General features: G+C 53.5%; 1 protein-coding gene across 9 annotated transcripts; it reads right to left on the reverse strand.

Moving 5' to 3' along the window:
- Nucleotides 1-2,706: 2,706 nt before the first annotated feature.
- Nucleotides 2,707-17,764, reverse strand: TNNT1 (troponin T1, slow skeletal type). Of its 9 annotated transcripts, none has more exons than XM_061173896.1 (13): nt 17,725-17,764; nt 16,381-16,428; nt 15,944-15,973; nt 15,705-15,776; nt 14,862-14,883; nt 12,335-12,398; nt 11,516-11,632; nt 11,225-11,302; nt 8,866-8,979; nt 6,993-7,102; nt 4,252-4,342; nt 3,701-3,741; nt 2,707-2,841 (listed from the first exon to the last, which is right to left on the reverse strand). In XM_061173896.1, the coding sequence occupies exons 2-13, from the start codon at nt 16,382-16,384 to the stop codon at nt 2,796-2,798; spliced, it is 789 nt and encodes a 262-aa protein (XP_061029879.1). In that variant the 5' UTR covers nt 16,385-16,428; nt 17,725-17,764; the 3' UTR covers nt 2,707-2,795. The 9 variants fall into 9 exon arrangements, with proteins under 9 accessions (XP_061029879.1, XP_061029878.1, XP_061029881.1 ...); XM_061173895.1 differs by having other exon boundaries at nt 15,923-15,973; XM_061173898.1 differs by lacking the exon at nt 15,705-15,776.
- Nucleotides 17,765-18,714: the final 950 nt, after the last annotated feature.

Consider the following 18,714-nt stretch of genomic DNA (forward strand, 5'->3'; position numbering starts at 1 on the left):
AAGGTCACGGCAATCGGCCGCTGGGCACGCTGGGAAACGTAGTCCTCGGGGCCACGCCCCTAAAGGCACAGCTGGTCCTAGGCAGAGCCCCAAAGCACCCCAAGTCCCTGATGGAACCCCTGGATCACATCGGGAAATGAACCGAAGAGACGGGGTCCACAGCCGGGCTCTACATCATCGCAAGCCATGCTGGGATTTGTAGTCCAGGGCGAGGAGAGCGAACAGATGTGGAGCGTGAATTGCCTCATACATAGCACCATAAAGCATGATATAATCCTTATGTTAAGCACTCTGCACTTAAATCCTCATTGGGAAAGAGGCAGGCACTTTTAGACCGGAACAAAGACCCATAAAAAGCGCAAACGTTTCAGCATAACGGCGCTGAAATCCAAACAGAAGCAAGATTCTTTTTTCCCAAGGGATGTCGGAGCAGCCCTACTCACTCTGAAGTCCCTGGGCTTGTGCAAAATAATAATAATAATAATAATAAACTACAAATCCCGTGAGGCCTGGAGACCGTCGGGATGGATACAAAGGGGATAGCAGTCCCGGTGGCTCTTGGGATGTGTAGTCCCTAAATTCCACACTTCCCACTCAAGGTACACACCCACCTCCTTCTCCAGGGAGCTTAAATTATTCGTATGTTGTTACGGTGTCTGTATTTATGTGTGTTTCTGTGCCTGTGCATAACTGTGATAATTGTGTGTATTTGTGATCATGTCTGTGGCTGGGTGTATGCTGTTTTTGGATGCTTGTTTGTTGTGTCTGTAAGCTTTGGTGTAAATATGTCTGTATTTTTGTGAGTTTTATTTATGGGAGACACAATTTGGGGTATCTGCTCAACCCATACAACTTACTACGGGATGTGCTCCCACCATAAGTTCTATTAGGAATCTTTAGGTTCCTATGCTTAGACTTTAACCTCTATTTAACAAATTCTATTCTACTACAATTGTTAGGAATTCCAGCTCTGGTTTAGGCAGTCCTGGATTTGATCTTGCCTCTGCCCACTTTCTAGCTCTGTGACCTAGGCTTAGTCTCTTTATCTCTGCCTCTCGTAGCTGTTGAGATGGTGTACCTGGCCTGTCTCATAGGTAGACATCGGCTCTGTACAGGCATTTTTATATTCCACTCATTACAATTCTCTTCTGCCCTTCTCTTTTCCATGACGAAGGTTTTTCAATTCTCAAGCCTGCTGTTTTCTCTCAATGCTAGCACTGGAAGTTTGATGCTTAACCTGGGAACTGCAGGCCCTCCTCAAGGCTGGTGAAAATAACCTCAGAAAGATAAGAAGAAGATGTGGGTTAGGGGAGACTGGGTCAGAGACCACTAACTGCCTGCCCATCAAAAATAGAACCCTGCTTTTGTTTGGAGCAGCAAAACACCCAACCAGCTAAAGAGCGAGCAAGAGACCTAGTCATCTTTGCAGTTAGGGGTGGCCGATAAGATGTAAGTGAGCATTGCTGGGTGGGGCATCCAGAAAGTCTTTGGAAAGGGATTTGATTTAGCTGAGAGGTGCACGTTTCTGCTTTCTTGTCTTCTGCTGCCTTCCTTCCTGGAAGCGGATGTGATGGCTTGGAGCTCCAGAAATCATATTGTGACCCATCTGTGACCTCACAGATGGAGGCAGAGCAGAAAGGCGGGAGGCATCTCAGTTCCTGATGGCAGTTTTGTGGGGTTTTTTTAGGTTTATCCACTTTTGGCTTTCTGTTTTGTTTTGTTTTGTTTTGTTTTCAAGAGCCACAGTGCCTTTATTTAACCATTTTTTAAAATTGAAGTACAGTTAATTTACAATGTTGTGTTAGTTTCAGGTGTACAGCAAAGTGACTCAGTTATTTTATATATATATATATTATTATTCAGATTCTTTTCTCTTATAGGTTATTGCAATTTTTTTTTTGGCTACGCCCTGCAGCTTGTAGGATCTTAGTTCCCCAACCAGGGATCGAACCCAGGCCCCCGGCAGTGGAAGCGCAGAGTCCTAACCACTGAACCACCCTATTACAAAATATTGAGTATAGTTCCCTGTGCTGTACAGTAGGTCCTTGTTGGTTATCTATCTTATATATAGCAGTGTGATCAGTGGGTTTTTGTTTTTAGTCTATTCACAAGGTTGTGCAACCATCACTACTGTCTAATTCCACAACACTCCCATCACCCCCAAAAAGAAACACCATTCCTTTTAGCCATAACCCCTCATTCCTTCCTTCCCCTGAGGCCCTGGAGACCACGACTCTACTCCCTGCCTCTATTGATTTGCCTTCTAGAAATTTCCTATCAGTGGCATCACACAATGTGTGGCCTTTTGTGTCTGGCTTCTTTTGTTATGATTTGGAGACTCATCTACATTGTAGCCTGTGTCAGAGTCTCATTCGTTTTTATGGCTGAATGATATTCCCTTGTATCCATTCACCAGTGGACAGACGTTTGGGTTGTTTCCACCTCTTGGCTATCGTGAGTAATGCTGCCAAGATTCCTGTACAAGTTTTTGTGAGGACAGAGATTTTCAGTTCTCTTGGGGCAGAATTGCTGGGTCCTATGGTAACTCTACGTTTAACTTTTTGAGGAACCGCTGGACCGTTTTCCAAAGCGGCAGCCCCATTTTACATTCCTGCCAGCTGTGTGTGAGGGTTCAACCTTACACATCACCGTCATGATTGTTGAAGATTCTAATAATAACAATCAAAGAACAGCAGGTGCTGCAGGGGGAGCATTTATTTCAAGCCACAGATGGGACACACACTCCCAGGGCTCCCGGGTGCCTGGAGGGGGGTGGGGGGGCAGCGCCCAGATCCTCACTTCCAGCGGCCTCCAACGCGGCCCTTCCCGGCCCCCTTCCGGCTGTAGGAGAAGGAGGGGTGTCAGGAAGGAAGGCCTCCCTGACCCACCTCTGAGATGGGTCCCTGTCCTCAATTCAGGGAGTCCATCCCCCCAAATCCCCGCCCTCCCCGCCAGAGGAAGAGGCCGGCAAGTGCCTTCTCATTGGGTTCACTGCCTGGAGTGGCGTGATTAGTGGTCACAGGCCCACAGGCGGGTAGGAGTTGGTGTCAGTGGGTGAGCTCGGGATGTTCATGTGGGCGCTGATAAATATTTATGGGTACAGGGAAGGGGGAAGGAAAGGGTGAGTGACTGAGAGAGGGTCGGGGAGGCTGGGGTGAAAGAGACAGAAAGATGGAAAGTGAGATGGAGAGAGAAGATGAAGAGAAGGCAGAGGGGAGGGACGGAGGGAAGGAGAGAGGGGAGACAGAACAAGAAACAGAGGAAAAGCCGGGCTTCTCAACCTCAGCACCAGCGACATTCGGGGACCGGATCATTCTGTGGTGAGGGCTGTTCTGTGCGTTGTAGGACGTGCAACAGCAGCCCTGGGCTCCACCCACCAGGTGCCAGTAGCATCCCCCTCCCCAAACAGGTTCCAGACATCCCCCGATGCCCCCGGGGTCGGGGGCAAGATCACCCCTGCCCCGAGAACCAGTGATTTAGAGGGACATGGAAACGGGGATTGAGACCCCAGAAGAGAGCTGGAGGGTGGAGAGGAAAGGACAGATTATGAGACCGTCCCAGAGAAAGAGGGACAAAGACAGAGCCCCCAAGAAGGGGTGGAGAACTGAAACTCAGAGTAAGGGACAGCAAGAGGAAAGGAAAGAGAGGCCCCAAGAGTCAGAGGGAGGGGTGTGGGGCTCAGGGCCCGGTTCACACTTACAACTTCTGGGCGTGGCTGATGCGATTGTACAGAACATTGATCTGCAGAGACAGGAGGGAGATTCTGGCACAGCCGGAGGGACAGGCCCGCTCACCCCCTACCCAGCCCCAGCCCAGCACCCCCCCAGCCATCCCCAGCCCAGCCCCCCCCAGCCACCCCCAGCCCAGCCCCCCCAGCCACCCCCAGCCCAGCCACCCCCAGCCACCCCCAGCCCAGCCCCCCCAGCCACCCCCAGCCCAGCCCCCCACCCAGCCACCCCCAGCCCAGCCCCCCCAGCCACCCCCAGCCCAGCCCCCCACCCAGCCACCCCCAGCCCAGCCCCCCCACAGCCACCCCCAGCCCAGCCCCCCCCAGCCCCCCCCAGCCCAGCCTGGCCTCCAGCCATCCCCAGCCCAGCCACCCCCAGCCCAGACCCCCCAGCCACCCCCAGCCCAGACCCCCCCAGCCCCGCCCCCCCAGCCCAGCCCCCCCAGCCCCCGCCAGCCCAGCCACCCCCAGCCCCCCCCAGCCCAGCCCCCCCCAGCCTGGCCTCCAGCAGAGACGGGTCTCACCTCATACTTCTGCTGCTTCATCTTCTCCATCAGGTCAAACTTCTCGGACTCCAACTGGTGGATCCAGTCCGACAGTTCCTGGGCCTTCTCCCTGGCGGGGCAGAAGGGCTGTCATGGAAGGGAGCCAGGCCAGGCCATGAGCCCAAAGAGGTTGAGGGAACTGTTCAAAGCCACACAGCGAGTCTCTGAGTTCGACATTATTGGTGCCATTTTGTTAATATTGGAGGCCACGATATTCAAAGTGAATTGCAGCAACGGGTTTTAAAATCTCTGCCCACTTCTCCATATCCAAAACGGAGAGCTCACGTTTCTCTAAGGGAGAATGAGCATGGTTAAGGGCCTAGGCCCTGGAGTCAGAAAGCCTTGGTTCAAATACCAGCTTTGGAATTCTCTGGTTTGTGACTATGGCCAAGTGACTCCCCCTAGGATCCTTTTTCCCTCTCCAGAAAAATGTAGAAATCAAACGGTGAAAGAAATGGCTGGTTGCCCACCTTCTCCCTTTCTTCCTTAGAAATCGAATTTTTTGCAGTAGGCTCAGTTAAAAAGTTTCTCTCCCCAATCTCCCTTACAGCTAGGGTAACCAATGGGATGAACGTAGGTCATTGGGTGGAGCTTCCAGGTAAGACTTTGTGGGTTTTGCTTTGTAATTTCTGCTGCTTGGATGTGATGGCTGGAACTCCAGCAGCCACATTGGACCATGAGGTGATTTTGAGGACAGAAATATTGGGCTAAAAGTAGTGGAGCAGAAAAATAGGAGCCTGAGTCTCAAATGATTTTGTAGAGTTGCCATACCAGCTATGGACTACAGATTTCTTCTACGTGAGAAAACAAACCTCTATATTTTAGGCTGCTATAGTCAGATCTCAGTTATTAGAGGCCAAACTTATTCTGAACTTAAAAATCTACTGCCTTGAACTGTTATAGAATGAGAGAATAGGTATAAAGTACCTGGCACATGCTAAATACTCGACAAAGCTAGTTGTTACTATTCTTTTTATTCTTACTAGCAGTCTTTGTTTTCTTTTGCCAGCTAATAGTCTTCAAATGCTGTCTCTTCCGTGGTGTATTTTACTTTAAAATTTTATAGACCATCATATGACCTCTATCTAATAAATAAAACTTAAATAACTTGAGATCCTCAAAAAATATTAGTAGACCCCTGGGCTTCCCTGGTGGCACAGTGGTTGAGAATCTGCCTGCCAATGCAGGGGACACGGGTTCGAGCCCTGGTCTGGGAAGATCCCACATGCCGCGGAGCAACTAGGCCCGTGAGCCACAACTACTGAGCCTGCGCGTCTGGAGCCTGTGCTCCGCAACAAGAGAGGCCGCGACAGTGAGAGGCCCGCGCACCGCGATGAAGAGTGGCCCCCACTTGCCGCAACTAGAGAAAGCCCTCACACAGAAACGAAGACCTAACACAGCCAAAAATAAATTAAAAAAATAAAAAAATAAAAAAATTAGTAGACCCAAATTATGAGTGGATGTGTGGTGAGGGAAGGAAACAGGAGGAAAAAGGAACTTTAGCGACATGTTATTTAGTGCTAGGCCCTGTGATAACGTGACTGGGGAAGGACGGCACATCGCCAGTGGTGGGCTGGAGCCAAATCTGCGCATCCTTTCCCGACTCCGAGTGCACTGTTCTCACACTGGTAGTTTGAAATCAGCATGGTGGGAGTATTTACACCGTGGAAATGAGCAAATGCTAAGATGTGGACTTTTAGGCCCTGGAGATCCACGTGTTAAACATTTACCATCACACCACTTTGTAAAAGAGTGATGAAGAGCACAGACTACCGCACCAGACTGCCTGGGTTCAAATCCCCACTCTTCCACTTGCAAGGTGTGCAACCCTGGAAAGGTTACTCAACCTCTCTGTGCCTAGGGTTGCTCTTTTTTTTTTTTTTTTTTTTTTATGTTCCAGTTGCTTGCTTATCTTTAACATGAGGGTGATAACAGTATTATAGTATCTGCCTTATAGGGTTGTAGGCCCTCCACAGGGGGCTGCTGCTGTCATTATGATGATGATGATGATCAGCTCACTGACCTTTCACTGCTCTGTGATGTAGATTTTGTTATCATAGCCTCATTTTACCAGTGAGGTAAGCAAGGCTCACAGAAGGTAAACAACGTGCCTAAGATCACACAGCTGTAAGTGGTGAAGCCGGCACTGAGCCCCTGGCAAGTGGTTTCAGATGTTGAGCTCCAAACCCCATCACTGTGCTGCCTATGAGGTGATGGATGTTTCTGACTTTAAAGTCTGTGCCTGGGCCAGAAAATGTCAAGACGCAGACGAGGGCCCTGAAGGAAAGACCCTCCCCGGCCTTCCCTCAGGTGGCTTATCACAAGATGCAGGCTGTGCAGACAGTGAGCTGTGAAGGGCAAGATAGAGCCCCATCCAGAAGAGATTTGGCTGGAAAACTGTTGCCAGTGCATCTGGCTTTAATTCAGGTAAAAGATGGGGCCCATTCAGAGTTCCCAGGGGACATCAAAACACCATAATCTCCTAAATTTTGGTCAGATCTGTTGTCTGGCTTCCGTATTATCACCCAGACTCTACAGGTCTCGGCACCCACAAAACGTGGATCCTATATCAGTGAAACATTCCACAGGGGAGTCTACAGGGGTGCAGAGAGGGAGAGACACTTGCCCAAAGTCACACAGCACCAGGGCTTCCGCCCACTCGGATCTGGGTCAGGCGTCCCCTTATCTGCCTGTCTCATACCCAGGCCTCTCCCACCTACCGGAGCTGTTCTTCTCCCATGTGGTCGATGTTCAGAGGCTTTTTACGCTCCGACAAGACGCGCACTTTCGTCTCACGCCCGGTCTGGCGCTTACCCCGCTTCTGTTCTGCCTGACGGTTGGAAGGGACATCGTGAGTTGGGGGATGGGTCATCCAGATGGCTCCGCACCTCAGGACCCAGGGGTCCGGTTCCCCAGGCCCTCCTCCCTCAGACCCAGGGGTCCGGGCCCCCAGCCCCTCCTCCCTCAGACCACACCCCCAGACCCTCCCCCCTCAGACGCAGGGGTTCGGGCTCCCAGCCCCTCCTCCCTCACCCAAGACCCCCAGACCCTCCCCCCTCCGAGCCAGGGGTCCGGGCCCCCAACACCTCCCCCATCACACTCAGGGGTAGGGGCCCACAGTCCCACCTCCCTCAGCCCAGACCCCCAGCCCCTCTTCCCTCAGACCCAGGTGTCCCGGCCCCCAGCCCCTCCTCCCTCAACCCAGACCACCAACCCCTCCCCCTTCACACGCAGGGGTCCCGGCCCCCAGCCCCTCTCCCCTCAGACCCAGGGGTCCGGGCCCCCAGCTCCCTCCTCCCTCGGCCCAGACCCCCAGCCCCTACCCCTCAAACCCGGGGTCCCGGCCCCCAACGCCACCCACATCAGACCCAGGGGTCCGGGCCCCCAGCCCCTCCCCCCTCTGACCCAGGGGTCCAGGCCCCCAGCCCCTCCTCCCTCAGACCCAGGGGTCCAGGCCCTCCGACACTCACCCCTGAGAGCCAGGGGTCCGGGCCCCCAGCCACGTTTCCCTCAGCCCAGACCCCCTGCCCCTCCCCCGAGAGACCCAGGAGTCCTGGCCCCCAGGCCCTCCCCCATCACACCCACGGGTCCAGGCCCCCAGTCCCTCCCCTCTGAGACCCAGGGATCCAGGCCCACAGCCCCTCCTCCCTCAGACCCAGGTGTCCCGGCCCCCAGCCCCTCCTCCCTCAACCCAGACCACCAACCCCTCCCCCTTCACACGCAGGGGTCCCGGCCCCCAGCCCCTCCCCCCTCAGAGCCAAGGGTCCGGGCCCCCAGCGCCTCAGCCCAGACCGCCCAGACCCTCCCGCCTCAGACCCAGGGGTCCGGGCCCCCAGCCCCTCCTCCCTCAGCCCAGACCTCCAGCCTCTCCCCCCAGAGACCCAGGGGTCCGGGCCCCCAACGCCTCCCCACTCAGACCCAGGGGTCCGGGCCCCAGGCCCCGCCCCCCAAAGAGCAAGGGGTCCGGGTCACCAGCGCCTCAGCCCAGACCGCCCAGACCCTCCCACTCAGACCCAGGGGTCCGGGCCCCCAGCTCCCTCGGCCCAGACCCCCAGCCCCTACCCCTCAAACCCGGGGTCCCGGCCCCCAACGCCACCCACATCAGACCCAGGGGTCCAGGCCCCCAGCCCCTCCTCCCTCAGCCCAGACCCCCAGCACTTCCACCCTCAGACCCAGGGCTCCGGGCCCCCTGCTGCTTCCCCCTTCACACCCACGGGTCCAGGCCCCCATTCCCTCCTCCCTCACACCCAGGAGTCCGGGGCCCCCAACCCTCCACCCTCAGACCCAGGGGTCCGGGCCGCAAGCCCCTCCTCCGTCAGCCCAGACCCCCAGCCCCTCCACCCTCAGACCCAGGGGTCCGGGCCCCCAGCCCCTCCTCCCTCAGCCCAGACCCCCAGCCCCTCCCCCCAGAGACCCACGGGTCCGGGCCCCCACTCCTTCCCCCATCCAACCCAGGGGTCCGGGGCCCCAGCCCCTACTCCCTCAGACCCAGGGGTCTGGGCCCCCAGCCCCTCCTCCCACATCTTAGGGAGACCAGTCCTTTGCGTACCACACCACCCGTTTCCTGTTGAGGCCCCAGCAGGCTGAACTCACCTTGACCAGGTAACCCCCAAAGTGGGCCCCCATGTTGGACAGAACCTTCTTCTTCTTGGCGTCGTCCTCAGCCCGCTTCTTGGCCTCTTCCTCTTCCTTCCGCATCTTCTCCTCCTGCGGGAAGAAAGGGGTTAATTCCTGGGCCTCCCTCCAGCACCCTGGACTGAGAGGGGAGGGGGTCTGAGATGGGCACTTGGGAGGGGGCCCTCTTCTGCACTGAGTGAAGCAGGGATCAATCAGACCCAAGCGTAAAACAAGGTCAATATCAGAACAGGCAAGGATGCTGACGGTCCCCTCCTCACCTTTCCAGGCCTGGCTGTGTGACCACCTGCAAGTCCTTCCTCCTCTTTGAGACTTTATATACCACCCCCAAGGAAAATATTAAACTAGTGGAGGGATGTGCTTGCTTTTTTCTGCATGCTCCAGCCTGAAATGGCCAATGGTGATCTTTGCTGTGTGACCTCAGTGCAGGCACGTAACCTCTCTGGGACTTACTCTTCCTTAGTCTCATGAGAGGAGAATGACTGTCCTCAGAGGGTCATGGAAGGTAACTTGTGATGGGAGTCGGGAGGCTTGGGGCAGTAAAGAGGCTCTTGGCCTTGAGCCTGAGGAAGAGGTTCTAGAATGCCTTCACTAAGGCATTACCACAACCAGAAAGTCTGCATTGCATGTTCCAGAATTAGTGGCTTGTCCAGACCAAAGCCCCCTCCACACTGGAGAGGCAGGTGAGATGGGCATGATGGTATTGCACTTGTCCAGGATTCCCCACCTGAATTAATTTCCTCTCGCTGCTGTAATTTGCAAACAGAGTGTCTTAAAACAATGAAAGTTTATCAGCTTATAGTTCTGCAGGTCAGAAGTCTGAAATGGGTCTCATGAGCTAAGTCAAGGTATGGACACGGCTGGGTCCTTCTGGAGGCATTAGGGGAGATTCACTCCCTTTGCTCTTCCGGCTTCTAGGGGCCACCTGCATCCCTTGGCTCGGGGCCATTGCCTCCATCTTCAAAGGTCCTCCCTTGTATAAGGACCCTTGTGATAACATTGGGCTCACCCAGAAAATCCAGGAGAATCTCCCGATCTCAAGATCCTTAACTTAATCATACCTACAAAGTCCCTTTTGCCAGGTAGGTTCCCATATTCATAGTCTCTGGGAATTAGGATGTGGACATCTTTGGGAGACCAGTCCTTTGCGTACCACACCACCCGTTTCCTGTTCTTTAAAAGTGGTTTCAGGGGGCTTCCCTGGTGGCACAGTGGTTAAGAATCCGCCTGCCAATGCAGGGGACACGGGTTCGAGCCCTGGTCCAGGAAGATCCCACATGTCATGGAGCAACTAAGCCCGTGCGCCACAACTATTGAGCCTGTGCTCTAGAGCCCACGAGCCACACCTACTGAGCCTGCATGCCACAACTAGTGAAGCCCACATGTCTAGAGCCCGTGCTCTGAAACAAGAGAAGCCACCGCAATGAGAAGCCCGCGCCCCGCAACGAAGAGTAGCCCCCGCTCACTGCAACTAGAGAAAGCCCACACGCAGCAACGAAGACCCAATGCAGCCAATAAATAAATAAATAAATAAATAAATAAATAAATAAATAAATAAATAAATAAATAAAGTGGTTTGAGGGACTTTGCTGGTGGTCCAGTGGTTAAGACTCTGTGAGGGGGCATGGGTTCGATCCCTGGTCGGGGAACTAAGATCCCACGTGCCGCGCAGTGTGGCAAAAAAAAAAAAAGTGGTTTGAGTGAGCCACTCCTGATGCCAAGTCAGGTCATGTTTTCAAGGGTTAAACCAATGGGAGCATTCTAACCACTGTCTCCCAACTAGCCAGTGATTCACTCCACAGTGGACAGGTGAACAATATGAAAACATCCCAGGATTTGTGCAGGAGACAGAGAAAAGACGAGTTTAAGCCAGAGCTGCTGGTGGCCGTTTGCCACCCCTGCCTGGGAACCATCTGGTTTGCCTGGGACTGATGGGATGCAGGATTTTCAGGGCTCAAACCAGGAAAGCTCCAGGCAAACCAGGATGAGTTGCTCACTCTCCTGGACACATTGTCCACAGAAATATTGGCCAAGATGGGAAGATAAAAGCTGGGCCTTTGTGATATTATTTGAGTCCCTTGATCCAGCCATGCCTGAAGCAAGCCATGCCCTAGACCTTTTAGTTATATGAGCCAATAAAGTTCTCTTTCTGCTAAGTTCAGTTTGGGTTGGAGTTTCTGTCCCTTCCAACAGAAAGACCCTTGAATAATACAGCATGAGGACTTTTATGGGATCACAGAGAATATCATGAGTGGAAAATTGCAGTGTCCAGCTGAAAAAGTAACATTTGGGCTCCGGGAGGAGGGGAAACACCCACCACCAGCTTAGCCTGACGCTCGCGCTCCTTCTCGGTTCTGAAGCGCTGTTGCTCAGCTCTCTCCGCCCGGCGCCGCTCCTGGGGGAGAGAGAAGAATGAGGGGGCGCAGGGACCACCAGGCACCCCCTTTATCACTTCCCAGGGTAGGTCAAGAGTGGCGATGGGCACCAACTTGGGTACTTTCCCAAAAGTTTCAGCCTTGGGTCTGTAGTGGACGGGAACGTATCTCCCAAGATCCAAAGGATGGAAGGAGGGAGAAGAATTTGGGGAACCCCACCTCCCTTGACTCACAATGCGTTCTTTTAGCGCCACGAGCTCCTCTTCCTCTTTCTTCCGCTGTTCAAAATGCACATCAATGAGCGTCTGCAGCTCCAGCAGATCTTTTTCCATGCGCTTCCGGTGGATGTCCTAGGGGGCAGAGGGTGGGAGCACGGTCATTCCCCAGGTGGTGCCCCAAGAGGGCGCCAACCTCTCAGCACTTCTGAGAAGCATCAGGAGGGGGAGCCCTTTGCAGCAAGAATTGGTGCGGTTGGGCTTCCCTGGTGGCCCAGTGGTTAAGAATCCGTCTGCCAATGCAGGGCACACATGTTTGAGCCCTAGTCTGGGAAGATACCACATGCCACAGAGCAACTAAGCCCGTGCGCCACAACTACTGAGCCTGCGCTCTAGAGCCCGTGAGCCACAACTACTGAAGCCTGTGTGCCTAGAGCCCGTGCTCCGCAACAAGAGAAGGCACCGCAATGAGAAGCCCGCGCACCGCAACGAAGAGTAGCCCCCGCTCGCCGCAACTAGAAAAAGTCCACGCGCAGCAACGAAGACCCAACGCAGCCAAAAATAAATTAAAAAAAAAAAAAAAAAGAATTGGTGACGTTGACAGCTGGGACAGACGTCCGCCATGCACTGTGTTTCCAGCAGATGGCAGCAAAGCATCGTATTCTGACACTAAACTAAGGGGCTGTCAAGGCACAATTCCAAAAGAAGGGGGTAGGAAACAAACAAAAGGGAAAAGACAAAAACAAACAAAAAACAGTGGCTAGGAAGGGGCGCCTCTTCCTAATTTGCACCCTATAGGCTAGCAGCCCCTGCTGGGATGGGATGTCTGTTACTTACATCGAAGTCCACACGTTCCCCCTCTGGGATCTTTGGGGGGATCAGCGGAGGTACCACGGGCCGGCTGAGTGGACAGAAGAGAAGAAACACTGAGTAGTCTGACCTCCTTGCTGGGCTGCACCAGCCACACGTGTGCTGAGCGCCTGGAATGTGGCTGGTCCAGATCAGAGGGGCTGTCAGTGAAATGCACTGGATTTCACAGACTTGGTTGAACAAAAGAATGTAAAATATTTTACTAATAACGTTTTATATGGATTAATGTTGAAATTACGAGATTTTGGCTATAACAGGTTGAGTAAAATACGCTATTGGGATTAATTTTACCTGTTTGGGTTTACTTCTTAAAAGGCTGCTAGTAAAAAAGAATTGTTTTTTAAGTTATTACATATGTGGCTTGCATTGTATTTGTATTGGGTGGTGCTGCTCTGGGGGACTGCCCTTGTGCTCTCCTTGATTTCCTGCCCTGGGCACTCCCACTTCCTGGAATTTTCTCTTTCTTTGGTTTCTTTCTTTCTTTTTTTTTTAAGCTGGAGAATTTATTTTTATTCTTGCAGTTTTATACTAGGAAGTCAACATTTAATTTAATAATTCATTGTTCACAATTGATTTATAAGAAACTTTAATCCTTAAATTGTACATCAGTACCCTATGACTCCAAATCTTATTTATCACTCTCCTTCAAGTCTGAAGAAAATGATCATGTAATCTATTAACTTCCACAGACAGCACAGTCCCACTGACATAACATTTGGTTTGAAGTCCTCCACTCATATGAAAATTAAGAATAGCCAGTATCAAACTGGCCTGAAACCTGATTGTGTTCCTGGCTCAGGATACCTGTAGTAAATTTGTAAGTCCACACTAAGACACAAAAATAAACTAGGGTGTGTATATCGTATAAAAAACTTTTCACAGTAGAGTAAAAATAACATTAAAATGTTACAAAATTTCAATCATATTACAGTGTTTTAATCAATTAGCTTTCAAAATGCCTGATTAACTGAATTAAATGCAAATAACTTTGTATGGGATTTTTTTTTTACGTTTGCCCAGCATTTCAAAATGGTTATGGAATATAACTTTTAAAATGTCAAAATACGCTATACATATTGCACTTTTCTGCTAGGCTGGGCTAGTATCCTCCATGGCAAGATACCAAAACTATTGAATAAAATACACTTTAAAATCAATAGGTATTTTATTAATTTCCTTGAAATTATCATCATCATTACCAAAACCTTCCAGGATTTTGTAAGATTTGATTCCTTAAATACAGTTTTAAAGTTTAACTTAAGGAATGAAAAAAACCCTCATATATTTGACTTTTTATTTCCTTTTTTGGTCATTCAATGATCAAAGAGAATTTTAAACAAATAATGCTTCATCTTTCCTGGCTTAACAAAAAGCAACAGTTTCTATTATTCAGATTAAGAGAGTTTTGCCCTTTGATTCATTCGTGGGACACTCTTGTGATTAATGTCATTCACTCCTGTGACTTCGATTATCATCAATTACCGAGGATTCACCAACTCTGTCTCCAGCCCAGACTCTCTCCCAAACCCCAGACTCCAGTAAACAGACGCTTCCTGAACATTTCCTGCCTTTGCACACACCCTGCCCCAACTGAGCTCATCAACCTGTGGGTCTCTCAGTCTGTGGCCCCTTTCCACCCTATGCCCTCTGCTCCAGCTTAGGCCTTTTCCCCTTGAAAACTCACCACATCCTACAGTTCCCTGGCCATGTCATGTGCCTTTGTGCCCCCGGGCCTTTGCACACTCCATTTGCTCTGCCTACAATGCCCTTCCCCTGATATACTCCACCCCTGAGACCTTCCCTCCTCCAACAAGCTTTCCCTGACACTGAAGCACACCTGTGCTTTCATGTGCCCCTGTGCTCTCAGCCAGATCTGATCCTCGGCCCCCTCTGCTCAGAACCCTTCCATGGCTCCCCGGTGCCCCAGAGAATTTCTGCATCTCATGCTCGATTGCTGCCTCCTTGCATCTCCAAGCTTTGTCCCCAATGTCACACCCTCCAGGGGTGAGCTCTCACAGACTTCACTGGTCTGCCTAGTTTGGATCTTTCTCATCAGAATGACCTGTGTCTGCATCTGTTCCCTGAAAAACTAGCCTAGATCCAGCTACTGGACTTTGCACACACCACTCCACTTCGTCATCTACAATCTCCCTTCTACTTCCTTCAGCTAGCAAACTGAAGGACTCCGCCCTCAGGACTCGGCATCACCTCCCCTGGGAAGCCTTCCTTGATTGCCTAGGGCACAGATAGGGCCCTCTTCTGCACTACCATTGCTGTATCTGGGTCTGTTTCACCAACAGGACAGCAAGAGTCTAACTCTTGCCAAACACAGTGGGAAGTTGACCAGAAATGTTTGTGGAAAGAAGGAATCACTGTCCTTTTCTATGTTTCCATTTCCCCACTCTCCTTCTCTGCCTTTCTTGCACCCTATCTCTGGAGGTGGGGGACATATTTAAGAGGACATGATTGGGACCCCCACCCCCCAGGATCTCACCTTGGTTTGGGGCGCTCCTCTTCTGGTGGAGGGATACAAAAAGATAATTAGCAAGAGTTCTTGGGGTGGGCATGACACATCCAAAGGAGGGACCCCCCTCCAAGCCTTGGTCCCCACAAGCCCAGTTCCCTTCTCCTGCAGCTCTGGGGGAAGGGTATGGGGGGGGAAGAGGATAAGGGAAATCGGGGTGGCCATAAAGGAGGGAGAGGGTCACACGCATCAGATATACATTCAGAACTGGTGTGGGGATCCCCCTCCCACTTCTCTGGGAACCCAGGTGTCCAAACCCCCAGACCATAAGGAGAAAAAAAAAGCAAACCCTCAGACCCTCGTTCTACATACCCAGAGCTCCTGCCCTCCATCAAGATCTAGCAGTGCAGGGAGGCCCCAAGCCCCCTCTTCACTCGGTGACCCAGGAGTTGTGTCCCCAGCCCCCTCCCCCTTGGGGACAGAGGAATACAGACTCCCACCGCTAGTTCCTTCTACAACCCACGCCCCAACCTTTGAATGTATATGAAGGAGGCAAGTAACAGACAGGCGAAGATGAGAGGGGGGAGGGGTGCCTCTCCGCAAACATCCAACCCTTCTATAAGTATTCCTCCAGACTGGGGAAGAAGGCTTGGGTGTCGGTCCCTTTAAGAAGGAAGGGAACGGGTTAAAGCCGTTGCGAGGCTATTTCCCTTCCTGGCCACCAGAGAGCGCGAGAGCTCTCCGGGGCTTAAAGGACCGGGCCTGGGACGGGTTACGGGGACGGGTTACGGGAGCGGGGAGGGAGTCATCTTGGAGGTCAGGGCCCTGAGGACCCCCGAAATCGGCCTCAGGAAGCGAAGCAGCCGCGGTTACCTCGCTCAGCCACCGGCTCCGGCTCCTCGGGGGCTGGGGAGGGGGCGGGAGGAGAAGCGAGGATTTGGGGAGCTGGGGGAGGGGAGCAGCCATGCCCGGATGCGGGAAGGGGAGAGAGGGGAGAGAGGGGAGAGGCTGTTAAAGGAGCTGAGGCCGAGGCCATCGAGATCCCCGTCCCGCGCCCACCCAGCCCCCCGGTCCTGCGTCCAGCTCCAGACCTGCGGCGTCCAGGGCCTCACCTTCCTCCTCCTCCTCAGCAGCCTCCTCTTCTGGAAGGGGTGGGGGAGAGAAGAGGAGGCGTGAGGAGCCCGGGGCGGGGACGGAAGGGGCTTCAGATGGGGGGAAGAGTGGGGGAGTGCGCAGAGACCCGCGCTCGGGTTCGAGTCTCATCTAGACGGGGGGACCCCTCTGGGCCTCAGCTGCAAGTGGGCCCACTGAGCTTTTCCCACGGGCTGTGCGGACCAGGAGGGTGGGCGTAGGGCAGGGTGGGCTAAGATGCGCCGAGGTGTCCCCACCTCCCCTCCCCCCCAAGGCCAGCCCACTCTCCACTCACCTTCAGGCTGCTCCCTGGGGACCCGGGTGGGAAGGAAAGAGGGAGGGGGAGAGTTAGGCGCCTTGGCGGTGGGAGGTGTCTCCACCGCTCCAGGGCCCCAGCCCTCCTGCCAGCATCACTCACTCATATTCCTGCTCTTCGGCGTCCGACATCCTGGTGTCCTGGTGTGACCTACGAGCAGCAGAGAACAGGCGGAGTGGGGTGGGGTCCAGAGGAGGAGGGGCTGGGGGCCTGGAGCCCTGGGTCTGAGGGGGGAGGGGCTGGGGGTCTGGACCCCTGGGTCTGAGGGGGGAGGGGTTGGGGGCCTGGACCCCTGGGTCTGAGGGAGGAGGGGCTGGGGGCCTGGAGCCCTGGGTCTGAGGGCGGAGGGGCTGGGGGCCTGGAGCCCTGGGTCTGAGGGGGGAGGGGCTGGGGGTCTGGACCCCTGGGTCTGAGGGAGGAGGGGCTGGGGACCCCCAACTCCTAAAGACTCCTAAACCGCGGGTGAAGACAGCGCATTGGGAGATACGGTCCGGGCAGAGCCCCAAGGCTGCAGCCCCCGCCCCCTGACCACAGCTGTCCCCTTTTGTCTTATGACAAGTCCGTAGGAACCTGATCTGAGTAGGGATTAGGAGAAGGTATTTGGGAAGGGACAGTGGCCCGAAGACAATAGCTGCCCCACCCCCAGGGTCTATTTTGGGGAGATGTCGTAGAGAGTGACACAGAGGACATCTCCTGAGAAGTATTCGTGGAGGGGGGGGGTTCTAGGATAATTAGTCATACCCGCTGCCCTCTCCCACCCCAGGTCCCCTCCCCTTTGGCTGGTTATCTGCCCACCTGTCGCCTCCTTTCACCTTCACCCACTGCCATGGAGGGGACAGGACACATAAGAGCAGCTTCTGTCCCCAGACCTCATCCTGACCCCTAAATACTAAGACTCCCCAATCTCTGAGATCCCCAAGGCGCCCAGGTTGAGAGACCCCACGAAATCCCCATACCCACAGACCCCAATTTATGAATTCTGAAAACCAGTAACTCCTCATATCTCCAGATTCTGAGACTCCAACTGTCGAGACTCCTGATTATGGGTGCCCTAAAATCTTGACCCCCTAGGTCTTGACATCCCCTAAATTCTGAAACCTCGGGACTGTGAGACCCCAAAATCTGGATGCCTAAACTCAAGGGACTGATTCATGATACCCCAAAATATGACATTACAAATTCTAATACCTCCCATCATGAGACATCAGACTCTGCGACCTCGATTCCTAAATCGCCAGATTCTGAGACCCTGCCGCCCAGTTCTGACACCCAGACTGTCTGTCATCCAAGCCCAGGGACTCCCAGTTTCTGAGATTCCCTCAGACTCAGACCTCCGAGGTCCTAAGATGTTATATTCTGGGACACCCAAACCCTGCACTCCCAGCTTCTATAACCCCCAAGTCCTAATACGTTCCCTTCCATCCCCAGTTCCTCCTGGACCGTTACCTGAGGCTGCGTCTGCAGAGGCGTGAGCGGTGGGGCAGTCTTGCTGGGCAGGCTGAAGCACCCCCAGTTTATAGTGGGAGGCTCAGCCCCGCCCCAGGGGGAGAGGGAGGGGGAGAGAATTCCTTTCCTCACACTCAGAGGCTGCCCTGCCCCCACTCTGGCTCCACTTTCGGATCGAGGCACCTCCTGGCTGTTCCAAGGCCTCTCCTCCATCCCAAAAGCATTGTCCAGGAACCCCAGGCTGGGTCAGGCCACCCTCGGGCTCCCCATCTCCCAGATCACACAGCACACTATGCTCTGAAGCCCCTGGGCTCAGCACGTAGTAGGTCCTTGGAGGATGCTTATTGATGAAAGGGGTACAAGGGACCCCTTCTCATTCCATGAAGGGGTCCCTTTCTCTGTGTCTCTCTGGGCCTTCACTTCCCATACCCCGTTTCCCTGTCTCTATCTCTCCTTTGTCTCTATGACTCTCCGTCTGTGTTTCTCTGTGTGTGTCTGTCTCAGCTTCTCCGTCTCTCCACCTCTGTCCCTGTCCATCTCTCTGTCCCCCCCTCCCCACCCCCATCCCTTTGTCTGCCACCAGGATTCCACCCTGGTGACAACAGGCGCTAAAACGGGGAAACAGGTGTGTGAGGGGGAGGGGGAGGGGGAGGGGGTGTGTCAGGCCCACAGGACCTCACACTCCCCACCTCCATCGGACACTGATCTTTTTTGGTATCCCCCTCCCCCTTCCCAGCCAATCCACAACCTTGAACTCTAGGGGCTTCCTCACCCCTCAGTGCCAGTGTCTGTCTCTCTCCGAATTTCTGATTCTATGCATTTCTCAGTGGTTGGCTTTGGGCCTCTCTCTGCATCTCTGTCTCTGAGTTCTTCACTCTGCCTGTCTCTGTGTCGCCAGTTTTTCTCTCTCCATTTCTGCGGGTGTCTCTGAGTATCTGCCTCTCTTGATGTCTGGCTATTGGTGTCTGTGTCTCCAGGTGTCCCTGTGCT

The sequence above is a fragment of the Eubalaena glacialis genome, chromosome 18 (genome assembly GCF_028564815.1).
Source record: "Eubalaena glacialis isolate mEubGla1 chromosome 18, mEubGla1.1.hap2.+ XY, whole genome shotgun sequence".
NCBI classification, from domain to species: domain Eukaryota; kingdom Metazoa; phylum Chordata; class Mammalia; order Artiodactyla; family Balaenidae; genus Eubalaena; species Eubalaena glacialis.

Excerpts from the sequence above, each read along its gene's own strand:
- TNNT1 (XM_061173895.1), bottom strand. Across the intron at positions 14,884-15,704 it reads GGAGCCGGTGGCTGAGCGAG|AAGAGGAGCGCCCCAAACCA; the intron begins GTAACCGCGGCT and ends TCCCTCCACCAG. Across the intron at positions 3,742-4,251 it reads TGAAGCAGCAGAAGTATGAG|ATCAATGTTCTGTACAATCG; the intron begins GTGAGACCCGTC and ends CTGTCTCTGCAG.